Below are 25,512 nucleotides of genomic sequence, written 5' to 3' on the forward strand. Positions count from 1 at the left end.
AACTTGGTGGTTGAAGGAGCTCATTGGGCCAGAAGCTGCCGAACGTTTCGAGTTGATTGAGGCAAAACCTGGGTACGTCTTGGCCTGCTGATAATTCACTTTTCTCACTTCAGTATACAGAACTACCGTACCTTTTGTTGATGCCGACGGTCGGATATACGGCCTAGCGGTGTACCCAGACGACCCTGGGATCAAAAAGTGCGCGCAGGAAGCAGCTCGTCTCATCCAGACTGAGCGAAGTCGGTGCTCCTTCTCTGCTGACCAGAAGGAGCATCGCAGGGGCTCCTTCCCAGCGTTGTCAACTGGTGTCGCTCACGGCAATGGGCGGACGGTATGTTTTGTTATCACAGGTGTGGATTCAGCCTTTCTAACGTTCGTCTGCAAAGCACCCCCAGAACATCGTCCATAACCAAGCAAACGCGTCAGCACTCAACCGACTTACTTCTTCCAAACCGTTTCAACGCCTTTCGGGTTTTGCTACTGGTACGTTGCTGATTTACATGTGGTTGGTTTACTGAAAACACTTCGCCATTAGGCGTTTTCAAGACATGGGCGCCCCGTTTATACAGATATTGTGAAGACCACTTCAACGACTTGCTCTCAAGCGACCACTCCCTAGTGCGTATATTCCACAACAGCGTCCTTCCTGCCGCAGCTTTCAACTTTGGACCTCGGACTATCTGCCTCCCTCACATTGATTTCGGGAATCTACCTTTTAACCTCTGCTGGATATGGGCTCTAGGTTGGTACAACTGGAAGAAAGGGGGCCATATAATTCTATGGGATCTCAAACTTGTTGTTGAATTCCCCCCTGGATCCCTCGTCGCTATTCCATCTGGTGTCTGCCGCCACTCAAACACATGCATTGGTAAAAAGGAAGTTCATTATTCATTTACCCAGTATGCACCTGGTGGTAATTTTCGTTGGGTTAACCGTGGATTCCAGTCCGAAGAAAATTATCATGCAGGGCTCACAGCAGCAGAAGCGAGGGAGGAGAAGCTGCGAAAGAAGGCTCGATGGAAGATGGGTCTTGAACTCTTTTCTACACTAGCTGAACTCGGATTCGAGAATGAGCCATTGTAACGTAGCATACATTAATCAAAGAGCTGAATCTATTCACCATTAAGAACAATTCCTCGCTTGAAATTAGAGTTGCATAGATGGTAAAGAATTGACAGGAAGAGTTGTAACAGTGAAATACGTCGAAGTTGACTTGAAAACAGTTCATGCATGGAAACCTTAAGCTATAATCTGAATGTTATTTTACAGTACTCTTATTCTAAGATATAATGTGAATGCAAGAATGTATCTAACAGATGAAACAACCTCACTGAGTCCAGTTGCAAAGCCAGGTCATATTCGATATCTATCTCGAGGCTCAACTAACATCTAAATTGCAAGACAACCAAACAAAAATATATAGCATCTCTACTGAAGTCGATAATGTTTCAAACAACTCATCTGCAAGGTCTGGAGGCATCTTGTGGAAAGATATTCTACAAACGGTGTAATTATGATAAGTACAGGTGCAACAGGGTACAACTTTCAGCTCGTTATTAATTGTCAGATCCTAGTAGCTCATTCTGCTTACGCACCTCCCATTGTGCCCGTACATCAGATTTACCAGCGTGATATAGTACATACCCTACGTTATACACCTATCGAACTTAATCTGCTGTAGAGAAACTGCTCTGAAGAGGGTGCTGTTCCTTAAATTTAGCCCTCGGGAGTTAGAAAATATATCTGAAAAGCGCCGTTATTTTTGTTCCCACGTCTTCAACCTCTCTCCACCACTGCAACTTTGCTTTCTCTGTCACTGTTTTGTTGCCACAGATACACCCTTTACCAGCCTGTAATGTGGTAAGTTCTCAAACTATCTTTCCTAAAACTTCTCACCTGTTCTCTAGCTCTTCGACGCCGTATCTTGTCCCATCCTCCAGCTCTGCTTGTGAACATTTTCCATCCGCACAAGCCATTCTCTCCCCCAGGGATGCCTCATAACAAGTATGTGCTGCCTATGCTGTTCTCTCTCTCATGCACACAGCTGAGCTAACTAGCTTAGCAGCCACTACCTGAACAGCTCTTTAACGCCCTATCCTATTCTCAACTCTGTTGTGAACGTGTTCTGTCTATGCAATGCGTCTTCTCTCCTTAATAATCTCTGGGGCACTTTTGTACCAAGTAAGTGCTACTAACGTTGCTCTTTCCAACACACATGTTCACAGCTGCTTTAATTACTATCTAGCAGCCACCATCTAAAGCTTAACATACAACGTCATCTGCATCTCATACACAGAAGTTGCGGTTTTGAGAATCTTTTTCGGGTGAGTCCTTGATTTTTTCTGCTGCCTCCTCTACTCAACACGAGGTGTCCTCATGATTTCTAGCATGGCCCCTGCCCTTTACTTCCATCGTCATTCCAACGCCGTCCTCCTCAGTTACCGTCGTTCTTTTGTCAATTGTACCGTTTGCCCATGTTATGTTACCATATTACTATGTTGTCTACTTACAACTGTCCACTCTGTCATCCATTAATTACTATCCTGACGACGTGTTGATATATATCACTCATGTCGCCCATTTCAATGTGCACAAGTCAAGTTGTATCACAGTTATATGAACTTACTCTCCACCTTCGGTCCTCGTCGCTCTGATAATCATCCAATGCAATGTAGATTTTGATGTATTTAACACCTGCGGGTGCTGTATAACTAATTAACCCCTCAACATCCCAACGTATATAGATTCACATGACAGGGCGCTGTATCATCTGAAAATTGACATTTAGCTGATATTGAGTGCACTGTTCCGGCGCTGTTCGGAGGCCAACCACTCAATCAAAAATTAGCCAAAAAATATAGTTATTCAAAGTATAGAGTCTAGGTAGATAGGTTCGACATATACTCAATAACAGCGCCCATCCCATCGACTATTTCATCATCCTCAGCATCCTCTCCGTCGTCTGAGTCAGGGTCAGGAAGGTCAAGATTCACAGGTACAGAAGTTGACGTCGGAGGTTCAGACCCTTCACGTACCCCAGGGTTCCTATTACCAGTGAAACCAGGCAAAGCCTGCGTTTGATAGATACGGCTGAGGAGAAGCTGGTTCACAGCACGTCGGCGGTTAATAAAGTCATGGACTGGGAAGTACATAGAAGTGTCCTTCAAATGCTCCAAAACTTTTTGAAATTTCTTGTCTTCGTCAAAAATGGAGGTTTGTAACCTGCGAATTTGAATGTTACAATGCTGAATTTCCTCCTTGGCCCGTGCAACTTGGCGATGCTGCTTCATGAGATGTCGGACAACAGGGTCTGCCCATTTCTTGTCCAGAATGCTATGGCGGGTGTCTTGAAGGATGTTGAATTGGTCAAGGAATGAGTAGTGGGTAACCTTTACCCAATCAAGTGTCGGTCGGCCTATAGCTGCAGCAGCGGAGTTGTAAGTCTTGACAGCATTTCGGATAGCTTTTGAGCGGCGTTGAAGGGCGTTTGAAATGTGAGTCCGCATTTTGTAGCCTGGGCAATTAGTCGATTAATATAGGTGAAGTAATAATGTCAAGACAACACACCAGTGAATGAAAGATTCATTTTATGTAACTCAAAGAGACGCTGAATAACCAACTTGTAGAGCCGCTCGAGTGCCTATTGGTATTTTCTGGTGTTCATATACTCGATCGTCTCAATATACTCCCTGTCTGTTGGCTCCCAACGTGGTGAAATAGACATTGCAGTCTCCATCTGCACCACCTCAAAGAGCGTCTTATCCCGTTGTTCCCGCAAGTACCGCCGCTTTGTTTCAGCCCGGCGCCCATCCGATAGATTTCTGCTGTAGGATGCTGCAGAAGCAAGAAATTCGTAGTCTGCGGGTGTCTGGGAGCGAAAATCAGCAGCAGCATTGTCACAAGCAGAGCTTCAACATGAGTCAGTGAAGGCTTTAAGATTGAATCTCTATACTCACCTAAGTTCTCGGTATCTCTGCAGAAGCTCGACATATGCAACCGCATGCAGGTCCCCCTCAGCCTCCTTCCCAATCTCCTTCAAATGGTTTGATTCTTCCACAAAGTAAGTTTCGAGGTCTTCGATTGTGATACCTTTGGCTAAAAGATCTGCCTGAAGGGCTTTGGCCTCATCTTCGAGTATGTTGAGTGCCTGTACGTAGTTATTGTGCAGCATAGTAGCAAGGTTCTGGTATTTCTCCTGGTCCCATTGCTGTAAGAATATGTCAATGAAAACGCGGCGTCGATAGGCAGTCATATATCGGATGAGAGGAGCAAGTTGATTCGATGATGAGAAAAGTCGTTCGAGTGTTTCGAGGTCTTCTAGACCCATGCCAAGGATGTTGAGTGGGTGGTATTTCTGTTGACATGCTGCGTTGTGTGAGTAACCATGAAATGTGTTGACACATGTCCGGCATTTCTGCTTGGCAAATTCCGGGCCAAGTGAGCTGCGAAGAATGGTACCCCCGAAGCTGCAGCCAATGTCATAGCCCATAAGCCAGTGCAGCGGAAGTACCCCGAGAGCCTTTGCTACAATAGCTAGAGGATATTTAGCACTACATTAGAAGAAATATCAGTGATCTGTTCGAAAAGTAAGGCTTTCGAACCTACAGCTCCCCGCTACGTATCATGTCAGCAACCCATAGGACAAAGCCATGCCTGCATGCACTTGCAAAGTATCCAGACTCATGAAAAATACCCCACATTTTTTTCTGCTGGTCGGCAGCAGCAGCTTTCCAATTCTCGGTGCACTGTGCCAGCTCACTGTCTTCAATTCCATCTGTAGGGTCTCCGTGTTCCTCATCAACCCAATCACTTTGAAGCTCATCAGGGTCCTCATCCTCGATATTGCGGGCAAGTGGACGGGCCTTGATTTCACCAGCATATATGTTGACAAAGTCTTCGGATAAATAGTAATCACTCTCTCCAAAGATCCGGGTGTCAGAAACTTCCCGATTCCCGATGCCCGCCATGCGCTTAAGGGAGTTATTCCCGTCAACCACCCACATGCGCGAGAACTCCAGTTCTGGCTCGTCTTCAAGCTTCAATAAATTGAAGTCGTAAATACTACTGGTTAGAGAAAAATATCTATGTACCTTGTAACAGCATGCTGGGCAGCTATTGAGAACGCGATAGTTTGCACCTTCGTGACCTAGCTCCTTAGCAACTTGACTATCAATTCTCCGTCGGATAGCCAAGTAAACATCAAATGTATCTGAGAGACCCGTACGATAGCCCCGACGGAAGGGAATCTGCAGAAATGAATCAGTAATCATAACATGTAATAGAAGAGAGGCGCACTGAATACAAGTGGCAAAGCGCTTTGGCAAAAGCTTCAACACTGAAGGATGGTTTGAAAAGGCGGAGTGTGTAGTATAGCTCCAGAGTCTGAAGAGATATTGCAAGAGATGGGAACTCAGGAGACGTGCCAAGATACCCAGCAGAGACTAGTGCAACGGCAGCCTTAGTGTTTTCGCTTCTATGAATGCAGACCTCTTTCTCAAGGGTGTAAATGTTGACTGCGTCGATCTTAAAGCTATATTCTTCGTTGAAGTTATCAGATAAATTGAAGTTGTATTTCCATTTGACATAAGCCTCAGTCAACTCGTCCATAAGAGAGGCCCAAGCGTTGTTGAAGTTGTCGACCCGGTTTTTCCACATTTGTGCATTCTTGTATTTGCGACGCCCCTCCCATCTACCACAGAGGTTAGAGGCTGAGTTTTAACAACAAAGTACAAAAACTACGCACCTGCGAAAATGGAGGACGTCTCGAATGTCAATTGACATTCCCGCCGAGTCTCCAGCCCGTCCTTCTCCAACATCCTCGTCGTCATCTTCATTTGCAGCCATGCTCATATCAAAGCCGCTATTATCCACATCCATTGGTTGAGGGTGCTCGATGCCAGGGTGGGAAGGTCCTGCAAGCTCGTCTAAAGCTTTCTGAAACTCCCGACTTAAGCCTGAGTATGAGATTACTGATGAGGCGAGCCTACAATATACGACTTAGCAAACAAACCTTTGCTTGCTTGAGAGCTTCGGAGAGTTGCTTGCTCTCGCTTTTGAGCAACAGCAGCAGCTCCCAGTCGTTGAGTTTGAGTGAGGAAAGGTGAAAAACGCCCAGCGCCGACTGTAGACCGCACGTTTCGTACGGTACGGGGTCTGCGCTTGGACATGAGTGGAATTACGCTGAGGTGTCAAGCCAAGGAAGGTGAGAGTATGGGAATTTGCAGTTTGTAGTTCAGGTAAGACGGATAGTAGTGAGGTGCGATGGGCGGGAGTCGGTGGGAAGTTTAGCGCTGGTGATGACGAAAAGCGCTTATCCGGATGGTTCGGTCCCGCTGTTGATGAGGCGGACTTGGTCCCGCTCAATCCCGGGAGATTCCAGGACTTATGTCATAGTTTTAGGCTGGGCTGGACCCATTACTATTCTCAGAAACCTCGGATTATTGCCAGAATTATTAGCAATGTTAGGGATCAACGAGAATTCAGGGGAGTAGCCCTGTCATGTGAATCTATATACCAGGCCTATATACTTTGATTGTTAGGATGTTGAGGTGGCATATCGGGTTTAGTAAGAACCCCTGGTCCATATTGGTTATATCATAGTTTTAGTACGACAAGAAAAAATTTCAGCCCACCGATAGTCCTTCTACCATCTGGATCTTCTTGACTTGCAAGACGAAGAGCTTTCTGGTTCTCAATGTCATCTGAATGACGACAGTAAATCGGGAAATTCCTTAAATTCAACGGTTACACACCAGTCATGGGTACGGCAACAAGTATAATGCAATTGCCCTTAATATGAGACACTACCATGTCCTCTACAAGCTGCACCACTTCCGGTTGCGCATTTTGGATAAGACCTAGTCAAAACAGCCCAGTCAGTACATTATCTTTCGCAGCACAAGACAAAACATTCAACTCACCAGGTAGGTCGATAAAGGACAGATCTGTCAAATCAGGGCCCTCCAAGTCGACGCAAACTACATTTTGAGAAAACGGAAGAGATTTTGCATTCACCAATTTCTTCAGCTCCTCGATAGGCGATTCAAGAATCTTATCCCAGGATATTTCAGGATTCAGGACGGCGAATTGCGCTTTTCGTAGGGCAGATTCGACTTGAGATTTATCGGTAATGTTTCCAATAAAAATGTTTTCGGCGACTTCTCGTAGACGGTTACCGTCGTCGTCAAATTCAATCCGAATAGAAACGCAACAGGTCCAAGCATTGGAAGAGGAGAATAATCGACATTCCATTGGACAACGGGTGCATGTTCCTGCATCTCTTGGTACAGTGATCTGCGACAGAGATATTAAGCGTTGAAGAATGATATTGACAAAGAGTCTGTCCTCACTCCGGATATGGCCTCCACCACACTCGACTTCCCGGCACTCTGATTACCAATTACGGTTATTCTTGGAAGATCCAAGTCATTTTGTGCTCTGCAAGAATCAAAATTGGGTATCAGAAAACGCACATACTTTTACAGGGGTAACTCACCCAACCGCTCTGAGTTGATTGACGAGCGCAAGTAGTTCCTTTCTTCGAGAAGCGTATACTGTACTAGACAGATTTGACGCCATTAAAACTAAGCTTGAAAATAGAAAAGAGCACGCCAAAGACGCGTCTTAATAGTGGCACTGGTACTGGTGCAAGTGGATCAGGAACCTTTGTGGTTTAGCGCCTGTTCTTTCATGTTGTCTCTCAAGCGCCAATTTCATCTCAATTCTGAATTCATGTCTTCGTATGTACTAGGTGAACAAAGCAAGAAGAAAGCAACATATGTTTGAGGATATGACACAGGACTGAGTATCCGTTTCAATTTATGTAACAACTAGTGACTTCTTTGTGATGCCGCGCGCAGAACATGTTCAATCATCGCTCGCAGGTTCATATACAATCTGCGCTGGACCTCTACAGAATCTGTATAGAAAGTTACACTGTGGACGACAGTGACAAGACAAACCTTTTTTCAACTCCCTTCGGGAACGACAAAATATCAATAGACAAGATCAGACGTGAAATGGGTAGGAGACTCACATTCTCTTGCCAGGCAATCTGTGCCTTTAACTCTGTTAGTCCGAAGAGCAAAACAACATCGAAGTTAAGCTGGAAATACTCGTAGCCTGTCGGGTTTCGACGTGGAACGAGCGTGGCGGATATTTTGGAAGTATCAGCAGTAACTATACAGGCAGTAGAGTACATATCTGAAAAGATAAAATTGTTGAAGTCAACCAGTCACTTTGCGGTGCTATAAAAGACACACTGCAATCTACATCAATCCAGGAGGGATCCTTGTCTATGCCTCGATATTCCAATATAGTTTCAGTCATACTTTGCAAACGGTGATAACTGTAGTAGACGAACGGGTTTCGGAACTCTTGTAATTCCGTTATCTGTACACCCTGTGTTGCGGATTAAAAGCTGTGATAATCATAGGAAAGAAATAATCTCACTTTTTGTAAGATGAGCGAAAAGCAGTTTTCTACCTGAAAAGTTCCTGCTATGGAGTTATGGAATCCACGTCTTCGATGCTCAGGATTAGATGTCTGGTAAATCTTGGAGCATTTTATTCCGTAGGAATATCTGGCTACACGGCTTGATACAAAACGATCCAGGTAGAATGAAACGCCACCATCTGCGACTGCTTTATTCCTGCCTTAGTATGTCAGTCTGTGGGTCATCAACAACGACGTTTATACAACGCTTACACATGGGTATCAGGACGATGTATACTCAAACCCAATTGTCCAAGGTCATCTTTGAGCTTAGTAAACATGAAAGGGCTCGCGGCAAATCCGCCGACTAGAAGTACGGTCTACAATTCATAGTTAGTTGAAGTTCGTCGGAGAAAGCTCATTGACGAGCGCACGGTTATTGCTTTACGCGCCTCACGGCGTTGTTCAACGACGGCTTTCAACATCGCATTGACAGAAGGTTGAAAGAACCGAGCGACAATGGTTCTAAAAATCAATTACAGTCAATACAACCACCTCTAGGGGAACATAATCAGCAAGCACCCAGGTATCTTCATTTGACCAGAACGAATATCGAGGTTTGGCTCACGGTCACGCAGTCCCCCGAATTTGACGTAGGATGGTTCATCACTATCTCTGAATTGTAACTTGGTGGTTTGATCAAAACATTCGGTAATCCTTGGTACATCTTCCTCGAACCGAGTCCCTTGAAGCTTATCTGGATACGAAAATTTGAGCAACTACGATGGATCAACGAGGCGCATTTGGAAAAGACTGTACCAACCTTCGAAGTAAACGCGAGATTCCTTGGTGACAAATATCGAACCAGCGAAGCAACCTTGGATCAAATGTGTGTGGCACATGGAACGGAAAGCATAAAAAAATACACACATTCAGATCGACTGATCTCCTCGAAAGCATTTGTGTCAGTATTTGATACAGAGTAAGCGCTGAGATCGATAGTCCCTCCACCGGCATCTACGATGATGATACCTTCGTCCTCCTGGGTCGACGGCGATCGGTTCAGCATACAGTGGAAAATAATGAAATACATACTTGGACTGTAAGTCCATTGTTGATGCAAAAGTGCAGACTGGCTTCCCCCTCCGTGACAAACAGTATACGATTCTGGCCTTCAGGACTATCTGGAGCGAGACCAGCCAGTACCGCGGCCCGTCGCATACTACTCTGCTGCCGTCCTTCCCAGCCGTTTGGGTGGCTCAAAACAAAGACGATTCGGTCCTTGACAGATTCCCAAAAGCTTCTGCCATCCGGGAGCAGCGTCTCTTCGATAAATGTCCTACAGCATGAGAACAGATATCGGAGAAAATCTGCGAACACATCTATCACAGACTTGTCTGGTGGTAATGAGAGTATTTGCTGGTGGATACGAAGTGGGGTTTTACTAGACTTGGGTCGTAGATGCAACTTGAACCTGTAAAATCAGTGACCACAATTTGAATCAGTAAATGATGGATATTTTGAGGAGTCAGGCATACCACTCGACTTTGGTCCATTGTTCGTCTCCTGCTTGTTCGATGACTGTGTCCAAGAGAGTATCTGCTCCAACCGCTCGAACTTTACCCGCGGAATCGTAATACAGGGGCCACAGAGGGAATTTTTGAGGAACCACCAGGAGCTTGAGCAGGAAACCTGTTGGAATAGACACATCAAAAAGAATATGAATTGCAATCATAATTTCGCAGGACCTAGTGACGCCTTTGATTTCTGGTACCACCCCCGGATCGAGAACACTACCAGATAATATAAGCTTCGTATTCGGGCGACTTGAGAAAGACGATCATCCAACCTGAATGAGCAGCCTGAATAGGTAGTCCCGACGTCGATGGCAAGTACCAGTCCTTGTTGCGTTCCGGCAAAAGGTTTGCGCTGGGGCATATCGATGATGAAGGCTCAGTAAAGGCAGGGTGTTCTGAGGGGAAAGGATAAGTAATCGATCGATTGTACTAGCTCGCCTTGAGGTAGCTGCGGATATATCCTCAATTGAATACTACGAGCTTCTACGAGTGGCTTCCAAAGCTTGTAAAGCGGCGAAGTAGACACGAGACTCCAATAGACGCAAAGGCGCTACCACATGTAATACATACATATTGGTTTTGGAAGTCTGTGTGGCGAGATTCGCCTTTCAACCCACTACCTCTTCGAACGTCAATGCTCGGGGATCTACTCAAGGCATTCACTCATATGGTCTTTCCAAATCCTACTCATACCCGTGATGACGCTATGCTACACCAGGAAGGCAGGAACGAGGGAAGTCAATTATACAATCCTCACGACCAAGGTCAACCGGCACATTCATCGTCTGACCCTGTCCGGCCAAAATATGGCCATGGAATTCCACAGGAGCACCGTGATGCCCAACCTGACGCGAATGCTGCAGTCACGGTCCCTTCCACGACTGCGATCCGAGAACATGATGGCGACCGAATGAATACCCAGTCCGCCTCCACAGACTCTCGAACGGAAACGTTCCAATCGAATCGTCGGACATATTCAGATGCAGTTCAGTCAGCTCCTTCTACCAAAGCTGGGGAAGATCGAAAAACTGACACACAGGCTGGCATGGTACCGGGGACTGTAAATCACCGGAATGCGGCGCCGTCCCAATCCAGTGGCAGAGGTCCATCAGGGTCGATCGAAATAGGACATCGTACAACGAGGGATACAAGCCTCCACGGTCGAGACGGGAGGGCAGATCGAGAGACCTCGAGCGGCGTTCTAAGGGAGAGTCGTATACCGAGGCAATATCTCGAAGAACAAATTGCGCATATTCAGAAGCAAAATCAGAGGTTAGAAGCGCACTTGTGTGACATTCAGCGTAGAAACCAGGAGATGGAAGCACAGCTAGGTAATGCTCAGCACTCCTTGATGAAGCAGAAAAATGAGATCGGGGAGCTGCGAAAGCATCTAATGAATGAACAGGCAGCCGCTGCCCATTATAAAACAAAGGACGCTCATAGCCAGGAGCTACTAGATGCTCGAATGAAAGAGTTACAAGGAGCACGTGCATTCCTAAACACCTCCGACATGTATTCCGGAGCAGATATTGTGTCGATGGTCAAGTCGCTGAATGGGGAGATTTTTCAAGCAGCAGCTTCCATAACGGATACAATTGTCGGTTTCATGTCCAGCCAAGTCTCATTGGAGAATGATCCATGGGCAGTGGATATTGTCAGCAAAACGTTAGGTGAAGAGGTCGCAACGCTTCTGCAGCATAATCATGCTGTACTCGACGAGCACATGACACTGGTGCAGATCGCTCTGCAAGCAGGGTTAAATCAGCGGTCTCAGTATGTCCTTTGCCTCTGGGCTATGCCTGGAGAGGCCAATGATGCAATAAATGGCGCATTCGCTGGCATTCAAATGCAACAAAGTTGGTATTCAATTGACTGTAAATGTTCTGCTCACTTACAAGTGTTTCACAGAACAGGCTGTTGTATATCGTACATGGAGATCGTTGACAAAGGCACAGACAAAACACACTGTGTATCAAAATCCAGGTCTTCACGAACATATTGCAGAAATAGTGAAAGCTATTTTGATCGTGGCAGGCTGGTGGCCAAGTCGGAGTTCCGAAATCGTAGCGAGAATTGAGAGCACTATCCGTGGAAGGATTTCCGCTATTGTATTGCTCCTCGAGAAGCTCGATATAGCGATGACACAGATTACATCCATGGATTTGACTCTTGAAATGCCTACTCCGGGAGTGCATTTCGATACTCGGAGGATGCAAGATGAAGATGGAAAAAGATCATTGACAGACGAGACTGTTCTATGCACGAGTGAAATTGGCCTAATGATGAAGAGTGTGGATATAGATGGACGGTCCGAGGAAGCAATTTTGTTGAAACCCAAAGTGGTGTTTCGATCAGCGTTCAAAAGATAGTTGTTCCTAGTATAACCAGATCCTAGTCTAGTACTCAGGAAGAGCTTTGAATGTTATGGATAAGAGTAAAAAGTACCGATGACAATGTACAGAGTTTTATTAACTGAGTTTATGTGTTCAGTTCCAGTGGTCGTGCGAACATCCTGATTATTATTGGCGTCAACGCAAGGGCGCTTCTCAATGCCTCCTCCCATAGCCAGCGACCCTTGGTTAGCTGGTCGTCACTTCGGTATTGTCATAGACGCTGGATCGTCAGGCTCACGGCTCCAAATTTACAGTTGGAAGGATCCCTCAATTGTTTCTACTGATTGGGCATTTACGTTCTCGCATACGTTGCCCAAGGTTGAAAAGGGTACAAAAAATGGAGAGGATTGGTCTACTAAAGTCGAGCCAGGTGCGCTCTACTCAGTCAAATAAAGAGCTATTACTCACATTTTTCAGGTATATCCACGTTTGCAGAGAACCCTGAGGACATTGGAGCTTATCTTCGCCCCCTTCTCAGTCATGCCCGGGACAAAATTCCTCCGTCGCTTCACAAAGACACACCTCTTTTCCTCCTTGCTACGGCTGGAATGCGCTTGCTTTCTTCAGAAAAGCAGGCCGATATTTTGAAGGAAACTTGCTCCTTTCTCGTCCGTCATTCTTACTTCAAAATTGACGACCCTTCGGAAAACGGGCCCTGTGGCTCAAGTGTGCTCATTATCACCGGAGAGGAAGAGGGTCTGTTTGGATGGATAGCAGTAAATTATCTTATGGACGGTTTCACGAACAAACAAGGACATACCACTTATGGATTTCTGGATATGGGAGGCGCGTCAACTCAGATCGCTTTCGAGCCAGGCAAGGACCATGAATTAGACACGAATGATCTGATAGACGTCCGGTTACGCTTATTGGACGGCGACGAAATACACCACATGGTTTTCGTAACGACGTGGTTAGGCTATGGAACGAATCAGGCGAGGGAACGATATGTCGGTATGGCTATCGAAGGCTTTGAAGAAAGTCGTTCTGGCGAAGCCGATGTTGTTCCTGACCCGTGTCTGCCGAAAGATCTCGAGTTGGTCGAAACTCCGGCCTTTGTTGGTCATGCTGCCGACCATATTCAGAAAACACACCACCTTAAAGGTACTGGCTCCTTCGAACAGTGCATGCAGAAAACCTCCACCCTGCTCAACAAGAGCAAACCCTGTCCCGATGTGCCATGTCTCATGGACGGAGTTCATGTCCCACCCATCGATTTTTCGGTGTCTCATTTCATTGGTGTTTCCGAGTACTGGTTTTCATCGGAGCATGTCTTTGGGCTTGGCGGTCCTTACAACTTCGTCCAGTATGAACGCGCTGCCTCCAATTTTTGTGCTAGAGAATGGTCTGATATCGTGCGCGAACATGAGGAAACTGTCAAATATCGCCCTTTGGACGGAGATGGTGAGGTTCAAGGCAAGAATGGAGAAGCCGTAGCTGTCGGAAAGTGGGGCCCGCAGGTGGAAATAACTCGATTGCAGATGCAATGTTTCAAGGCTGCTTGGATTACAAATGTCCTTCACGAAGGTATAGGAATGCCCCGAATCGTTGATATAGGGGGAAACACAACTTCTGAAAGTGACAACGTAGACGCGAAAGCAGAGCAAAAAGGTTTGGGTAGACCAGCTTTTCAATCAATGGACTCTGTTGGAGATATAGCTATCAGTTGGACACTGGGAAAGATGGTTCTTGAAGCTAGCAAAGAGGTACCACCCCTGCATGGCACCGTACCTCCAATCAACGACCCACAAATACCTGAAGGTTTTCCCGTCAAACCCATTCGTCCGTGGTCGTCACTGGATGGCTTAGAGGACCGTCTAACCCCTCATCTACCGCCGTCTCTACACAGGACTTCACTTGGATTTTCTCCCGTCCTTCTCATCCTTTACACCATGGTTTTCTTCGTTATTCTTGTTATCGCATGTCCTTTGCGTCGTCAATCTCGCGCGTTTTGCTTGCGCACGCTACGTAAAGTCGCAAAGCGTGATCTCAATTCTTTTGCTTTAGAAGAAGGAAAGTTTCTCAACGGAAATGGAATCATTTCCCGACCGCCCTCTCCTACATCTGGCCCTACGTCTGGTCCGATAAAATGGCTACGCCCCTTACGACAGTTTCTTGCCCCAAAACCGAAACGATCACGCACTCGACCTTCGGTGCTCACATTAACGGGTTTGAACTCCAATGTACATGATGGGCCAGTGACACCAATTCGGGGCTCTCCTGTCCGGTCCTATACGCTTCCTGCAGGCGTGATACTAGCCAACTCAGGCGGCTCGCGCAGCTCATCACCCATTCCTCCGTCCCCCAATAATGGCATTGTTGATGATACCAATGGTGGTTCATCGTCCTTTTCACCTTCGCGCAACACCTCCCATATGAATTTGTCGAGCATGATTACTAGGTCTGTTTCGCGAGTAAATGTCAACAGTGGTCATCAGATTTCGGATGGATTCTTGCATGATTGAAATGGCACTCGCGAGGATGCTTCCATCACTCTGATACCTGCGCTCTCGGCCGTACCATTGAAGTTACCCAGCTAACTGGTCATACCGCCCGTACAGCATTGTGGAAAAGGTCTTTCATCGAAAGTAGGCTTGAAAATTCTTTCTTGCCGTTGCCCGATTCACCAGTTTGGCCGTTTTGTAATCACTGGACGACCTGACGCTCGATGCAAGCTACGAATTATCAAACACCCTTCATGCCCTCCGCTTACATCCCGATGCAACATATAATTGCTCGGGAGGTCGCTGGTCATCTTTGACCTGAAAAACGAACGTCAGTCAAGGTCCTCGCCATGAAAGTTTGTTGCGGTCAATTGATTCCTGATATCGACATTTTACGTTCCGTTCAAAAGTGTAATGTTATGACAATATTTAATGTATACCCCACACGATTTCTTTAGCTACGTAGTACACAAATTTCATATTTACTGCATTCTGCAACATGATCTCGATCCCAGAACAGACTTTCGTTTTCTAGGTGCGATATTCGTATTGACAACATGGTGTAAATTAGATTCTCTCGACCTGTCCTGTGCATCGATCTTCCATCCGTAAGCTGCCCAATCCTTTTTCGCAAGAGGCGACAACCCTTCCCCTCGATTAATTAGCCATTCGCGTTTAAGCTCGCCTTCCACAGCGAATCTTACCACACTGACTCGGTCAGATAATGCACCTTCAGTACAAAGTTCGTTTATGTAGCGAGATAGGAAGCCGACGCTCTCCTCGACGACTTCGATTGGCACCGGGCGAGATTGGCCGCTGTAAGGATCTGTGAATGTCCCAACGCTCATGACATTCACAGTTAGAATGTCTATGTTCCAGACACGATTGGTATCCGTGTTTCTGTATAGTCCCAAAGGCCCATACAACAGAAATCTGGCTAACATCGTGAAGAGAATTTGAGTCAGTCTTGACAGTCCCGAGATAACGAGCCATCTGTAAGCGACCTCCGATTGTAGCTTCAACGAAACGTCGAGATTCTTGCACTTCGCATTGACACCCGTAGAGGTCAATGGAGAGCCTGCAAAGTTTTTGGAATCATGTAAGAATACCGGATACGTGCACAGTGGAAGCACAATCCAACTTGGCCATACTTGTTCGACACCCAAGATTGTTCTATCTTCGGGATGTGGTACCCCGATGAGAGCAATCTCGAGCTCGAAGGACATGCCACCACGTCCGTCCTGTCTTTCGATGCATTCTACAACTTCGGCATATACTTGGCGGCAAGCGTATAGAATGCCAAAGCAGGAGCCTCGACTGACTGGTATCTGCCAGTGCCAATCAAGTTTTGGACGGGTCATAAACATCCAGTAGGGTTCTGAAACGTCTATAAGATGCCCAGAGATGGACGTGGAAGGTGTTCCAATAGGTGTGTACAGCAAGAAGTCATAGATTTTGTCGCGCAGTTCGCGTGCTAGAGAGAGAAATGGGCCACTCGGGGAGGTATCCTTCATGTCGGTAGGTAAGGACTGAGTACTGAATTGTACATGTGACTTCTATACGTGAAACTATTATATATTGAATACCAGCAGATTGAGGCGGGTCGAAAGAAATGCTGAGCTAATGCCCGGAGTGCGGCAAGGCAGATGCACCTCGGACCCTCGGACCAGTGGCCAATTTTACGATATGAACGATGCAGGGAAGTCGAAAGTTGGTTTGGGAAAGTGGAAAAAGTGGTTGGGTTAAACTACAACTTACTACAACGCACCGGATCTCCGGGCCGTGGACGCGCACGCAGTGTATTGTATCGGTTGTTGACTTTTCTGATTCTACCGTGACCATCAATCACATTATGGACGAGCCCATTTTCACCCGAGACGGCATCCCTGTTTACTTCGCTCTGCACTACTCAATCAAAGGACTCGAGACCATACAGGCTGTGTCTGATAAGATATGGGTGAGCTTTTTTGCCTTTCACTTTGTTTGTCCTGACTTAGATATCCTGTTATTTAGGCTAACGGTGGCGATGTATTAGACGACGATGACGGAGTTGAAATCATTCTCATCGACCCTACCGCCGTAGGGACAAGCCAACGTTACCTGCAGGATGCATACGACTCCCATCCTGATATCAAAAAGCGTCAGATATGGATTAAGGAAATGTCTTTTGTCGACGAATGCATAGAAGCGGGTTTCTTCCATTTGGAACCTCCACTCAAAAGGGCGATGCCTGGATTTCCTCCCGGGAGGGGGTTCGCGTTCAGCTCCTTGTTGTCGTCATATCGAAACTTAAACGTGTTATTTACAGAAGGATCGCATATACACACGAAGATGACGAGAATTTGTGCAAACATTTAGCTCGTACCCTTCCGAATCCCGCCTCCGGTGGTCGTCAATCCCTAAATTTTTACAAGAAGCTGGTCTCCTATGTAAGACATCTCCATCTCTCAAGGGCTGGTTAATTAACGAATCCCGGTAGCCCAAGTGTGTGAAAGGGGTTTATGAATGGACCAGCAGACATACAGCTCAGAGTTGGCGAGAACACTACAAGAAGAATCAAGCTCGTCTCGACTCACGAATTGCTGAAATCGTTGCTCTAGAAGGAATCAATTCCAAGGCCCTTTATCATAAAGGCCGACTGCTTCCAGGCGAAGAAGGGCAAGAGGTAGATGAAGATGAAGATGAAGAGACTTATGATGAGATTCATGAAGTCGAGTCCAGAAATAACTTTAGGCGAATATTTACGAAGGGAAGGGGACGCGTCGTACAAGGCGAGCATCTACCTGAAGAGGAGGAAAATCTGGAAGAGGAAAATTTGGACGAAGACGAAGACGATGCCCAAGCTACTTCAAAGTCTCGCACACCTAAATCCAAATCCCACAACCGCTCTGAACCTCAACCCACCCGTGCTGATACACCGGACGGTATGCGCGAGCCAGGAATTTCCCAAACCTTGGTCAACATAAACCCCCCTACACAACCACCTAATCAGGATGAAGATGGCATGGAGGAATTTTCTGTTCCTACTGCGTTAGAGGGTGGAGTGGACCCTGAAAATGCGCAACCGTTCACGTTCTCACTCGAACAGCTAATGCCGTTAGCCGGCGCAGGACCAAACGATCGACTTTCAGTTGACCCTCCTGCACTCGAAGACCCACCTTATTATAATACACGGTCTCGAGCACGCTCCCGGTCTGCATCCGTAGAGCCTCTTCCTCTCCCTCCTGCTCCATCACGCAAGACACGGAAAGTACCTGAACCTTCGCAAACATTACCGCCCCTTCGTGAAGCTTCGCATGAACCAGAATCCTTACCCTCCAAAATGGAGTATGAGCACGAGCATGACCCTCTGTTCTCGGACTCTGAATCTCAACCGGAATCACAGCCAAACCCCCAAACGGCAACGATTGAATCGCGCAAACGAGGGCGAGCCGGGGACGACGACGAGTCAGAAGACGATAGGCAAGTACGGATGATGTTAGAAAAAGCTCAGAACGAGTCTGTCCGAACTGAGCCCGCCGTTGCGACTCCTGCTCGTGGACTGGGGCGTGGACAATCGAGAAAGCGGACGCCGTCTGTGGTACCTGACACGCCCGCTCGTGGACGTGGACGAAGAAAGCAGACACCTTCAGTGGCATCTGAAAGCAGTGGTTCAGTTGTGCCTGTCGATGGAACCCGGGCTAGTGCCCAGAAGCAAAAGAGGACCAAGGAAGAGACGTACAATACGATCTTCAAACCTATACCCGGTACAGAGGCAGCACGTCAGGCTGAACGACTGGGAAGATCATAGCATTACTGCGAGATTGACTAATATGATGGTTAGGTTATGTTTATTACTGGCTTGGGATTAAGTGCTGGAAACAACTTTGATTTCTGACATTCCCTGTGTCCGGGTTTTCATTTTTCATTTTCCCTCTTGTCGTTGGGTGTACATATATTTGCTAGCTCTCCTCGAACCGAAGCTTAATTATCAATACTTAAACAACAAATTCAAGTACCAATACTATCTCCTTGCAACTCCTCAAACTTTTTACGAGCCATACGGATATTCAACTTGATTGCAGCGGTTTCTGAGAGAGATCAGCAAAGGAATGAGTCCCTTGTTCTCATCTTACATATCTGGAAACCCACCTATTGTTGGGTCGTGAACCACGACCATAACATACGTATTCCTCGTCATCTCATCTAACACAGCAGTAAAATCATACATATCCAATTCAAGAGAATGAAATTCCTCTCGGACGCGCGAGCAAGACCATTTAAATGCTTTGATGAGTTCGGAGGTGCGTTCGTAACGTTTGAGGTGCATTTGGTGCGGATCAGAGGGAGACGGGGGAGAGGGGGCGTAGGTAGATGAGGATATAGAAGCAGAAGAGGAGGAGGTCGAGGATGTGGAGGCGGAAGGAGATGAGGTGGATGAAGTGGAGGTAGCTATTACGAGGAAGGTTGTTCGCTCGAAAAGTATAACTTCTGTTGCGCTGCAGGCTGCAGCGACAATATTGAGGTGTTTGTTCAGGACAGCAGCGTTAGGGATCAATGTGTGAACAATACTTGACCAGGCCTATATAATGACAAGTCAGTATATAAATATCATATTATCAACTCTTGTACTCACCCTGTAGAGACTTTCATCGTAAATACTAGTCCCAAAGACCGTGATAACGACACCACTACTGGCTTTCTGCAACTCTTCGCGTTTCTTTTCAAACATAATTGCTTTAGGTTCCCGTACCAGATCCATCTTATGTACGAGCAGAAACACAGCAGCCTCTGGACTACACTGCGTCAAACCCTCAAGGCAATCCCGATAATACTCTAAATCCTTGTTCATTTCTCGAGTTTCGGCGTCAAAAACATAGATCATCACGCCAACATGTTGGAAAATCGTTGAGCGTTGAGTAGTGAGATACGAATCCATAAACGCGTCTTGGCCACCGCAGTCCCAGAGATTCAGTATAAGATCACCGAGGAAACGGACATGATTCTGCTCGACGTCTATCGTGGCACCAAGGCGGGCAGTCGAAGACGCTGGGTTGTTTGAGCTGGGAAATGATCAAGGTTGAACCTAAGATGACTCGGATACAAGAAAAGTTGAACGGACAATATCAACGAGCGCATCGACGTCTTGCCACTGCCAGAGGCACCCATGAGAAGAACCTATGGATATAATTTATCTCATATAATAGAAAGCGATGATAGACCTTACCTTTTTCTTCATCGTGTACGTCAATGTAATAGTAAGAGGACAAGTGTAGTATTGTCAGGTACAAATTGCTCTATGTACAGTACATTGTTTTTCACTTCTCAATTTACAGCACTTCATAGAAACTTGCCAGAGTTCCACCGTCGGACATGCGAGCCCATCTCGACGGCCGCAAGGCCCCATTCTTCGCCATGGTTATGCCCTTTCTTATCTCCTTTACCAAGACCTGCTCTTTCCAACGCCTGATCATCGTTCAACACCGTCAAAACTCCGAAGATGACCGGAACCCCAGTGTCTACCTGAATCTTCATTAATGAATTGGAGACCGCATCGCAGATGTATTCGAAATGCATAGTAGCACCCTTGATGAGAACACCGATAGCGATGACCGCGTCAAAAGCCTGGTTCGAAGAGGGTATTGTTGGTGCTGGTGTACCAGAGCGAGAAGCTACTTTGGGAGTACCAAAATTGAGGCCGCCAAGTAGATCAGCTTCGTTAGATGCAGCTTGGATATGCGATCCTGTAATCATCCTGCAATGTTTTGGGCCTTGAAATCTGCAGAAAATACAGAGAGACGCACCTAGAGCATGCGATAGGAAGCTCAAAGCTACCTGGGACGGATTCTACTACGATATTACTCTCTTTCACTCCAGCTTCCTTCAACTTCTTCAATGCTCCTGCGACCAGCGCATCAATGATAACTTTGTTCCATCTCGCATGCACGATGGCGATCCTAAGAGATGAGCCATCGACTTTAGCATCAGGCGAAGGACCTTTAATTTCGCTCATGGATGATGGCTGTAAGGTGATAACTTGTTCAAGGCGAGCATGTAACTAAGCGCTCGTGGTCACGCAATGAGCAATCAAAAATTTCGCTTAGGACTTTCTTTTTATTATTACCCTCTTCATGGGTGATCAGCATCTTGCGGGTAAGCACCAGTAAATCTTGAAGCATGCATTGACTAACTCTCTACAGCGGCGTACACGCATATCTATGCTTTTTTAAAGAGTCGCGACCACAACGATGTCGCAAAGGCGTTAAAAAAGGCCGCAAAAGGCGTAGTTGTTTTGAAAGATTCACAGGACGATGCGACACCTAGCTTAGATGAAATTATCAAAGAATGGAGAGTTTACCGCGATAAATCCGAAAAGAAGAGGTGAGTCGCCGTTCTGACTGATGTTTGCGCTCTATGCTCATGACATACTCGTTACGGTAGTACATCCAACGATTCTGATTCTTCATCCGAGTGAGCATTCAACACCGAATCATTCTCAAGATATTTACTGTTAACCCCGAATCTCAGTAGTGACTTAGGCTGTACGTGTCTCTTGACATGCACTCTTCAATGAAGACGTCTCATGATACAAAATTCACTCCTTGCACATACCTGTCTGTGTGTACATATAGCTTCCTCGGAATCCAGTCACAACTCTTCCAAAAGCGATGTATCCGCACCGAAGAATAAACAAGGCAACCCGTCCACATTGGTCAAAACCAAAAGTAAAAAACCAGTGTCTTCATCTTCATCGGAAGCATCCACATCCGACTCTGATTCCGACTCTGATTCCGACGGCTCGACAGAAAAGATAGAAAAGAAAGCCGAACAGCCAGCTGCAACATCTGATTCCGAAGGTACATTTGTTGATACAATTTTTGCGCTCCATTGACCCTCTTGTTCAGACTCAGACTCTTCTTCTGATGAATCTTCTACATCTGGTAGGTCTCATGCTTCCTCTTGCAGGTCATTCGAGACCGACACAAAAGTAGATAAGAAAGTTACGAAGATTTTAGAGCGGGAATCAAGTTCCACCCTGTCCACTGGGTCGGAAAAAGGAAAGAAGGAGAAAAGTAGTCGAAAACAGACTGTCGCCGCGGTGTAGGTTTCACTCAGGCTCTTGTATTGCTCTATGCTCAGTTTCCGTTAATTCCGTACTTTCAGAAAGTCAAAGTCGGAGGTGCCTAAAAAGTTAAGCAAGGCGAAGAGTTCTAGTGTCTCCGCCTCCTCCTCGTCTGCGTCGTCTTCTGAGTCTGAGTCTGACGAAAAACCGACAAAAAAGAAGAAACCAACCAAGAAAGCTAACAAGACAAGGTCTAGTCCATCTTCGTCTTCATCGTCTTCAGATTCTGAGTCCGACACGGAGCCTAAAAAGCCGACAAAAACTGCCAAAAGGAAGGTCTTGGAAGAAGATAAGGCCTCTTCATCTTCCGATTCAGATCCCACTTCCTCTTCTTCCTCCTCCTCTTCGTCAAATTCGTCGGAATCGGAATCTGATACATCCACCAAAAACAAGGCGAAAAAGTCAACTAAAACGACGGATAACAAAAAAAAAGCAAAAACTGTTGATGTTGATGTTGTCGTTAGCAAGCAACATTCAGTTGACTCTACTCTGGAAGACCAAAAGAAGGTCACTAAAAAACGTCGGACTTCTGAAAGTGGTGCAGCTGTTCCTACGGCCACGGTTTCGACGGCCCGGGATATAGCAACAAAATCCTCCGCCCTGGAGGCGCCTAAACTTGGCAAACGAAGAACGACAAATGAACGCTTCCAGCGGATTGATCCTGACAAGGTTCCTGCTCATCTTATCAGGGATAACAGATACGAGAACAAGGTATGGCTGTCCTTTTTTAATCCATTCTCGAGCCCCGGGGGACAACCCTCCTTCCGTTTTTTCAGGTTCTTCATCGGCCTGTCCTGAGCTACATCGCTGATGCTTTCTTGTTAATTATCATAGGCTGCTCCAGAAAACGATTATGGTGCTAAAGCTCATGCTGACCTGATCGTCACTCGTGGGGCTGGCTTCCGTAAGGAAAAGAACAAGAAGAAACGCGGCAGTTATAAGGGCGGGAACATCACTGTAAGTCCTCTTCGTATCCTCTGATCATGAACGCTTACTCTTTTGTGCGCAGATGGAAAGCCACAGTTACAAATTTCCTGACACGGACGACTGAAAGGGCGTTGTCTGTGCTCGGAGGTGCTCGTCTCGGATTCCCATAAGTACGGGTTTCCGTTCACTCACAGATATGATAGGCTAGCGTCAGATCTTTGAGCTATCTATTCCGCTAACTTTTTTGTTTGCCCGCCTTTGAGACTACTTACTATGAAGTACTAATCAATACGGATACATTTTTAGATCCATACAAGCTTTAGAACCCGTGCCTTCGCCACGGTGGCTCGCTCTGCTCGCACCGTGTGCTACAGCAGGGTTCACAGCTTGTTGGGGGCAAGCCCCCAAACCCCCCTGAGTCGGCGCCTTGCGCCTCCATACTTCAATATTTATTATGCAGTATTCTGAGCCATTTTCATTGCAAACAACATACTTTTCCTATCTAGAAAAACTTCTGGGTACATTAAGGTACACCATATTTGTAGTAAGGCAATGTCTATCTTCTAAAATTCAAAGTCAAAGTTAGAGACTTGCTATGAATTGAATATAAAACTTACCTTTACCAAACAAAACTTTTATTACAGCCTTCTTTATCATACTCCACATCTGTAAAGCTTGTATATTTGCCAGTCCAAGGGTGCCAGGTGAAGAGCACTCTCCATTACCCAAAGCACTTGGAGTATTTTTGACTTGTTCTAAATGGTTTGGCTGCTGGGAAGCTCTTTCAGGTGCTCTCAGACAATTAGCCAGTACCATTGCTCTGGAAAACACACAGGATTTGGAAATGCAACATGTTTTACAGATTTTCCCTGTAATTTATTTATTATCATTGCAAATGTAAGTCATACTGGAATCTGGTGCCTCTTCAAAACCTGATGAACTGAGTATGATACAGGGAATTGATTTTCCAGATTTATCACAACCCAATATTCCTGCTTCCAGAACTCTGACTCATCTGCAAAACCTGAATATTCAGCTAAGGGCCAAGAGCAGATCCCAGTGCTGCAAGCACTGGATGTAACATGCTTTGGGTGCTTCCACTGTTGGGAAGTGCTCTCAACTGTTCTCAGACCCTTAGCCCAAGATGAATATCTGCAAAACATGGATGTTTGCCAGAGCAAGGATACTGGCTGGAGAGCATTGTCAGCTGCTCTCCAGCTATTAGCCAAAAACCCAGGTTTTACAGATGTCAGGTTCTATTGCAGATACCTGGAAGTAATATTTCAAAGTATCATAATAGGTGCACCAATCTTGAGCTCAAGTTTTACCAGTGGAAGACCTGGTTCATGGATACTATTTAAATACCCAACAGGGTAGTGAAATTCATTGTTGTTGTCCTCTCCTTCATTTGCACCAACACTATCAGCTCTCTAATAGGTGAATGCATTTCCTGCTAAAGCATCCAAGTAGTTAATATACTACAACATTTCTGTGGCAAATGATAGTACATTCAAGAACCCATGGATCATTGTTTACTGCAGGATGTATTGAGTTGAGACTTGTAGATGGCAAGCAATTTTGCTAAGTCAGAATTCTTCTTCATAATGCCTTGCAAAGTTTGAAGTGATTTCTTCAATTTGTAGCACTTCTTATATCAATACTGTAAAATAAGGCAGCAGCCACAGCATGCAGTATACTCAATGCATATATATGAATGTATCATGTCACAGAGTTCAACTGTTAAAGTACTCGTGGTGTTGACCCTCACTTAAAGTAAAAACTGCCGGAGAACACGGCATTGATTCCGGCGACTCCGCAGCACCGTTTCGTGGTAAAATTTAGGCGTTTAATCTGCTGACCAATTATTGGTAATCATGCTAAGCGCCCAGTTAGTCTTTTATAATATAGGATATAGGATAAGTATCAATCTAGCAGCGTGTGGTTTTTGCGTATATGGACAACGGACCTTGTGAGATGCGAGTATGTAATACCATTGTAGTGCGTGTTTTTCTTGTTTTCACTCTATCCACTGTACTCGATCCCTCGGATTCTATCGGTGAGAATATGAACATACCCAAGCAGCAGGATATTCCTGACTTGTCACGCTGGAGCCGAGATATGTTAGGATATGTCTAACAATTGAAGATTGGTTTGTTCTCAGCATAAGTCGTAGTTGGCGCCATACTGAATGTTTTACATATTTGTACATACCGAATACTCGTCGCTGGCCTTCCAGACGGGGTAATGGCAATTTTATACAAGATGCATGATTTCCCCATATTATTCTATGTACATACACTCACTTTTTTTGTTCTTCGCAGCGGGCCTTGAACGACATGCTGCATAGTCGCTTTTTGTTTTCCTATTTTTTGTGTTTTTCATAATTGTATTCAGCGGACTGCTATCTCCCGCAACATTCACTGCAGACTTTGCGCTTCTCAAGTTTCACAATAACATCGGGGAAGAGAAAATCCTATAGCTTTCAAATGTGTGTGAATGACTATCTTCAATCATCAGCTATACGGTAAATTAAGATACATGGTTTTGGCTTTGAGTACTCCTACATCGTAAAACAATTACGGTTCAAAAGTGGTTCGAAAGAATGTGAAGATTGGTAGGATAACAAGAAGATATTT

General features: G+C 45.8%; 11 protein-coding genes across 11 annotated transcripts; 5 read left to right on the top strand and 6 right to left on the bottom strand.

Annotated features, from left to right (window-relative positions):
- Window positions 1-320: 320 nt before the first annotated feature.
- On the top strand, window positions 321-1,083 carry C8R40DRAFT_1163438 (uncharacterized protein; the record flags this gene model as incomplete). Its single annotated transcript, XM_046230373.1, has 3 exons — window positions 321-350; window positions 396-483; window positions 536-1,083. 3 exons carry the CDS (start codon window positions 321-323, stop codon window positions 1,081-1,083), a joined length of 666 nt encoding a protein of 221 aa, XP_046080644.1.
- Window positions 1,084-2,929: 1,846 nt separating this feature from the next.
- C8R40DRAFT_1163439 (uncharacterized protein) lies at window positions 2,930-5,877 on the bottom strand (the record flags this gene model as incomplete). Its single annotated transcript, XM_046230374.1, has 9 exons — window positions 2,930-2,962; window positions 3,036-3,514; window positions 3,568-3,640; window positions 3,743-3,908; window positions 3,957-4,550; window positions 4,606-5,036; window positions 5,091-5,246; window positions 5,296-5,530; window positions 5,744-5,877. The coding sequence occupies 9 exons, from the start codon at window positions 5,875-5,877 to the stop codon at window positions 2,930-2,932; spliced, it is 2,301 nt and encodes a 766-aa protein (XP_046080645.1).
- A 554-nt stretch (window positions 5,878-6,431) lies between these two features.
- On the bottom strand, window positions 6,432-7,659 carry C8R40DRAFT_1129726 (P-loop containing nucleoside triphosphate hydrolase protein). The gene is made up of 6 exons (XM_046229141.1): window positions 7,496-7,659; window positions 7,350-7,437; window positions 6,921-7,293; window positions 6,753-6,857; window positions 6,633-6,701; window positions 6,432-6,575 (listed from the first exon to the last, which is right to left on the bottom strand). Exons 1-6 carry the CDS (start codon window positions 7,576-7,578, stop codon window positions 6,520-6,522), a joined length of 774 nt encoding a protein of 257 aa, XP_046080646.1. The 5' UTR covers window positions 7,579-7,659; the 3' UTR covers window positions 6,432-6,519.
- A 166-nt stretch (window positions 7,660-7,825) lies between these two features.
- Window positions 7,826-10,371, bottom strand: C8R40DRAFT_1216070 (uncharacterized protein; the record flags this gene model as incomplete). The annotated part of the gene is made up of 13 exons (XM_046233230.1): window positions 7,826-7,909; window positions 7,962-7,975; window positions 8,036-8,202; window positions 8,262-8,400; window positions 8,452-8,650; window positions 8,707-8,813; window positions 8,868-8,958; window positions 9,016-9,190; window positions 9,257-9,310; window positions 9,364-9,475; window positions 9,529-9,907; window positions 9,972-10,226; window positions 10,283-10,371. The coding sequence occupies 13 exons, from the start codon at window positions 10,369-10,371 to the stop codon at window positions 7,867-7,869; spliced, it is 1,824 nt and encodes a 607-aa protein (XP_046080647.1). The 3' UTR covers window positions 7,826-7,866.
- Window positions 10,372-10,644: 273 nt separating this feature from the next.
- Window positions 10,645-12,379, top strand: C8R40DRAFT_1073890 (uncharacterized protein; the record flags this gene model as incomplete). Its single annotated transcript, XM_046226644.1, has 2 exons — window positions 10,645-11,884; window positions 11,994-12,379. 2 exons carry the CDS (start codon window positions 10,645-10,647, stop codon window positions 12,377-12,379), a joined length of 1,626 nt encoding a protein of 541 aa, XP_046080648.1.
- A 180-nt stretch (window positions 12,380-12,559) lies between these two features.
- Window positions 12,560-14,853, top strand: C8R40DRAFT_1025277 (nucleoside phosphatase family-domain-containing protein; the record flags this gene model as incomplete). Its single annotated transcript, XM_046223071.1, has 2 exons — window positions 12,560-12,773; window positions 12,821-14,853. Coding segments are annotated over 2 exons (2,247 nt in total), but the record flags the coding sequence as incomplete, so codon positions are not given.
- A 476-nt stretch (window positions 14,854-15,329) lies between these two features.
- On the bottom strand, window positions 15,330-16,361 carry C8R40DRAFT_1073892 (uncharacterized protein; the record flags this gene model as incomplete). The annotated part of the gene is made up of 1 exon (XM_046226645.1): window positions 15,330-16,361. One exon carries the CDS (start codon window positions 16,359-16,361, stop codon window positions 15,330-15,332), a length of 1,032 nt encoding a protein of 343 aa, XP_046080650.1.
- Window positions 16,362-16,699: 338 nt separating this feature from the next.
- On the top strand, window positions 16,700-18,637 carry C8R40DRAFT_1073893 (uncharacterized protein; the record flags this gene model as incomplete). Its single annotated transcript, XM_046226646.1, has 4 exons — window positions 16,700-16,804; window positions 16,861-17,099; window positions 17,156-17,276; window positions 17,327-18,637. The coding sequence occupies 4 exons, from the start codon at window positions 16,700-16,702 to the stop codon at window positions 18,635-18,637; spliced, it is 1,776 nt and encodes a 591-aa protein (XP_046080651.1).
- A 100-nt stretch (window positions 18,638-18,737) lies between these two features.
- C8R40DRAFT_724363 (Gtr1/RagA G protein conserved region-domain-containing protein) lies at window positions 18,738-20,225 on the bottom strand. Its single transcript, XM_046235991.1, has 5 exons — window positions 20,054-20,225; window positions 19,949-20,004; window positions 19,463-19,889; window positions 18,979-19,408; window positions 18,738-18,917 (listed from the first exon to the last, which is right to left on the bottom strand). The coding sequence occupies exons 1-5, from the start codon at window positions 20,063-20,065 to the stop codon at window positions 18,838-18,840; spliced, it is 1,005 nt and encodes a 334-aa protein (XP_046080652.1). The 5' UTR covers window positions 20,066-20,225; the 3' UTR covers window positions 18,738-18,837.
- Window positions 20,099-20,873, bottom strand: C8R40DRAFT_1129740 (6,7-dimetjyl-8-ribityllumazine synthase). The gene is made up of 2 exons (XM_046229142.1): window positions 20,631-20,873; window positions 20,099-20,581 (listed from the first exon to the last, which is right to left on the bottom strand). The coding sequence occupies exons 1-2, from the start codon at window positions 20,837-20,839 to the stop codon at window positions 20,167-20,169; spliced, it is 624 nt and encodes a 207-aa protein (XP_046080653.1). The 5' UTR covers window positions 20,840-20,873; the 3' UTR covers window positions 20,099-20,166.
- An 84-nt stretch (window positions 20,874-20,957) lies between these two features.
- On the top strand, window positions 20,958-23,000 carry C8R40DRAFT_1176499 (SRP40, C-terminal domain-containing protein; the record flags this gene model as incomplete). The annotated part of the gene is made up of 9 exons (XM_046232524.1): window positions 20,958-20,979; window positions 21,027-21,207; window positions 21,268-21,297; window positions 21,355-21,368; window positions 21,459-21,683; window positions 21,732-21,927; window positions 21,991-22,660; window positions 22,784-22,906; window positions 22,959-23,000. The coding sequence occupies 9 exons, from the start codon at window positions 20,958-20,960 to the stop codon at window positions 22,998-23,000; spliced, it is 1,503 nt and encodes a 500-aa protein (XP_046080654.1).
- Window positions 23,001-25,512: the final 2,512 nt, after the last annotated feature.

Source organism: Lentinula edodes (genome assembly GCF_021015755.1).
Source record: "Lentinula edodes strain Le(Bin) 0899 ss11 chromosome Unknown C8R40scaffold_53, whole genome shotgun sequence".
In the NCBI taxonomy this organism is placed as follows: domain Eukaryota; kingdom Fungi; phylum Basidiomycota; class Agaricomycetes; order Agaricales; family Omphalotaceae; genus Lentinula; species Lentinula edodes.

Coding starts and splice junctions, on each gene's coding strand:
- C8R40DRAFT_724363 (XM_046235991.1), bottom strand. Junction 19,890..19,948: donor TCGATGCGCTCGTTGATATT/GTCCGTTCAACT, acceptor ATCATTTCCCAG/CTCAAACAACCCAGCGTCTT. Junction 18,918..18,978: donor GGTTCACGACCCAACAATAG/GTGGGTTTCCAG, acceptor GATCTCTCTCAG/AAACCGCTGCAATCAAGTTG.
- C8R40DRAFT_1129740 (XM_046229142.1), bottom strand. CDS start 20,839: ATGAGCGAAATTAAAGGTCCTTCGCCTGATGCTAAAGTCGATGGCTCA. Junction 20,582..20,630: donor CTTCCTATCGCATGCTCTAG/GTGCGTCTCTCT, acceptor AAAACATTGCAG/GATGATTACAGGATCGCATA.
- C8R40DRAFT_1129726 (XM_046229141.1), bottom strand. CDS start 7,578: ATGGCGTCAAATCTGTCTAGTACAGTATACGCTTCTCGAAGAAAGGAA. Junction 7,438..7,495: donor AATCAACTCAGAGCGGTTGG/GTGAGTTACCCC, acceptor TGATTCTTGCAG/AGCACAAAATGACTTGGATC. Junction 6,858..6,920: donor GTCCTTTATCGACCTACCTG/GTGAGTTGAATG, acceptor TGTTTTGACTAG/GTCTTATCCAAAATGCGCAA.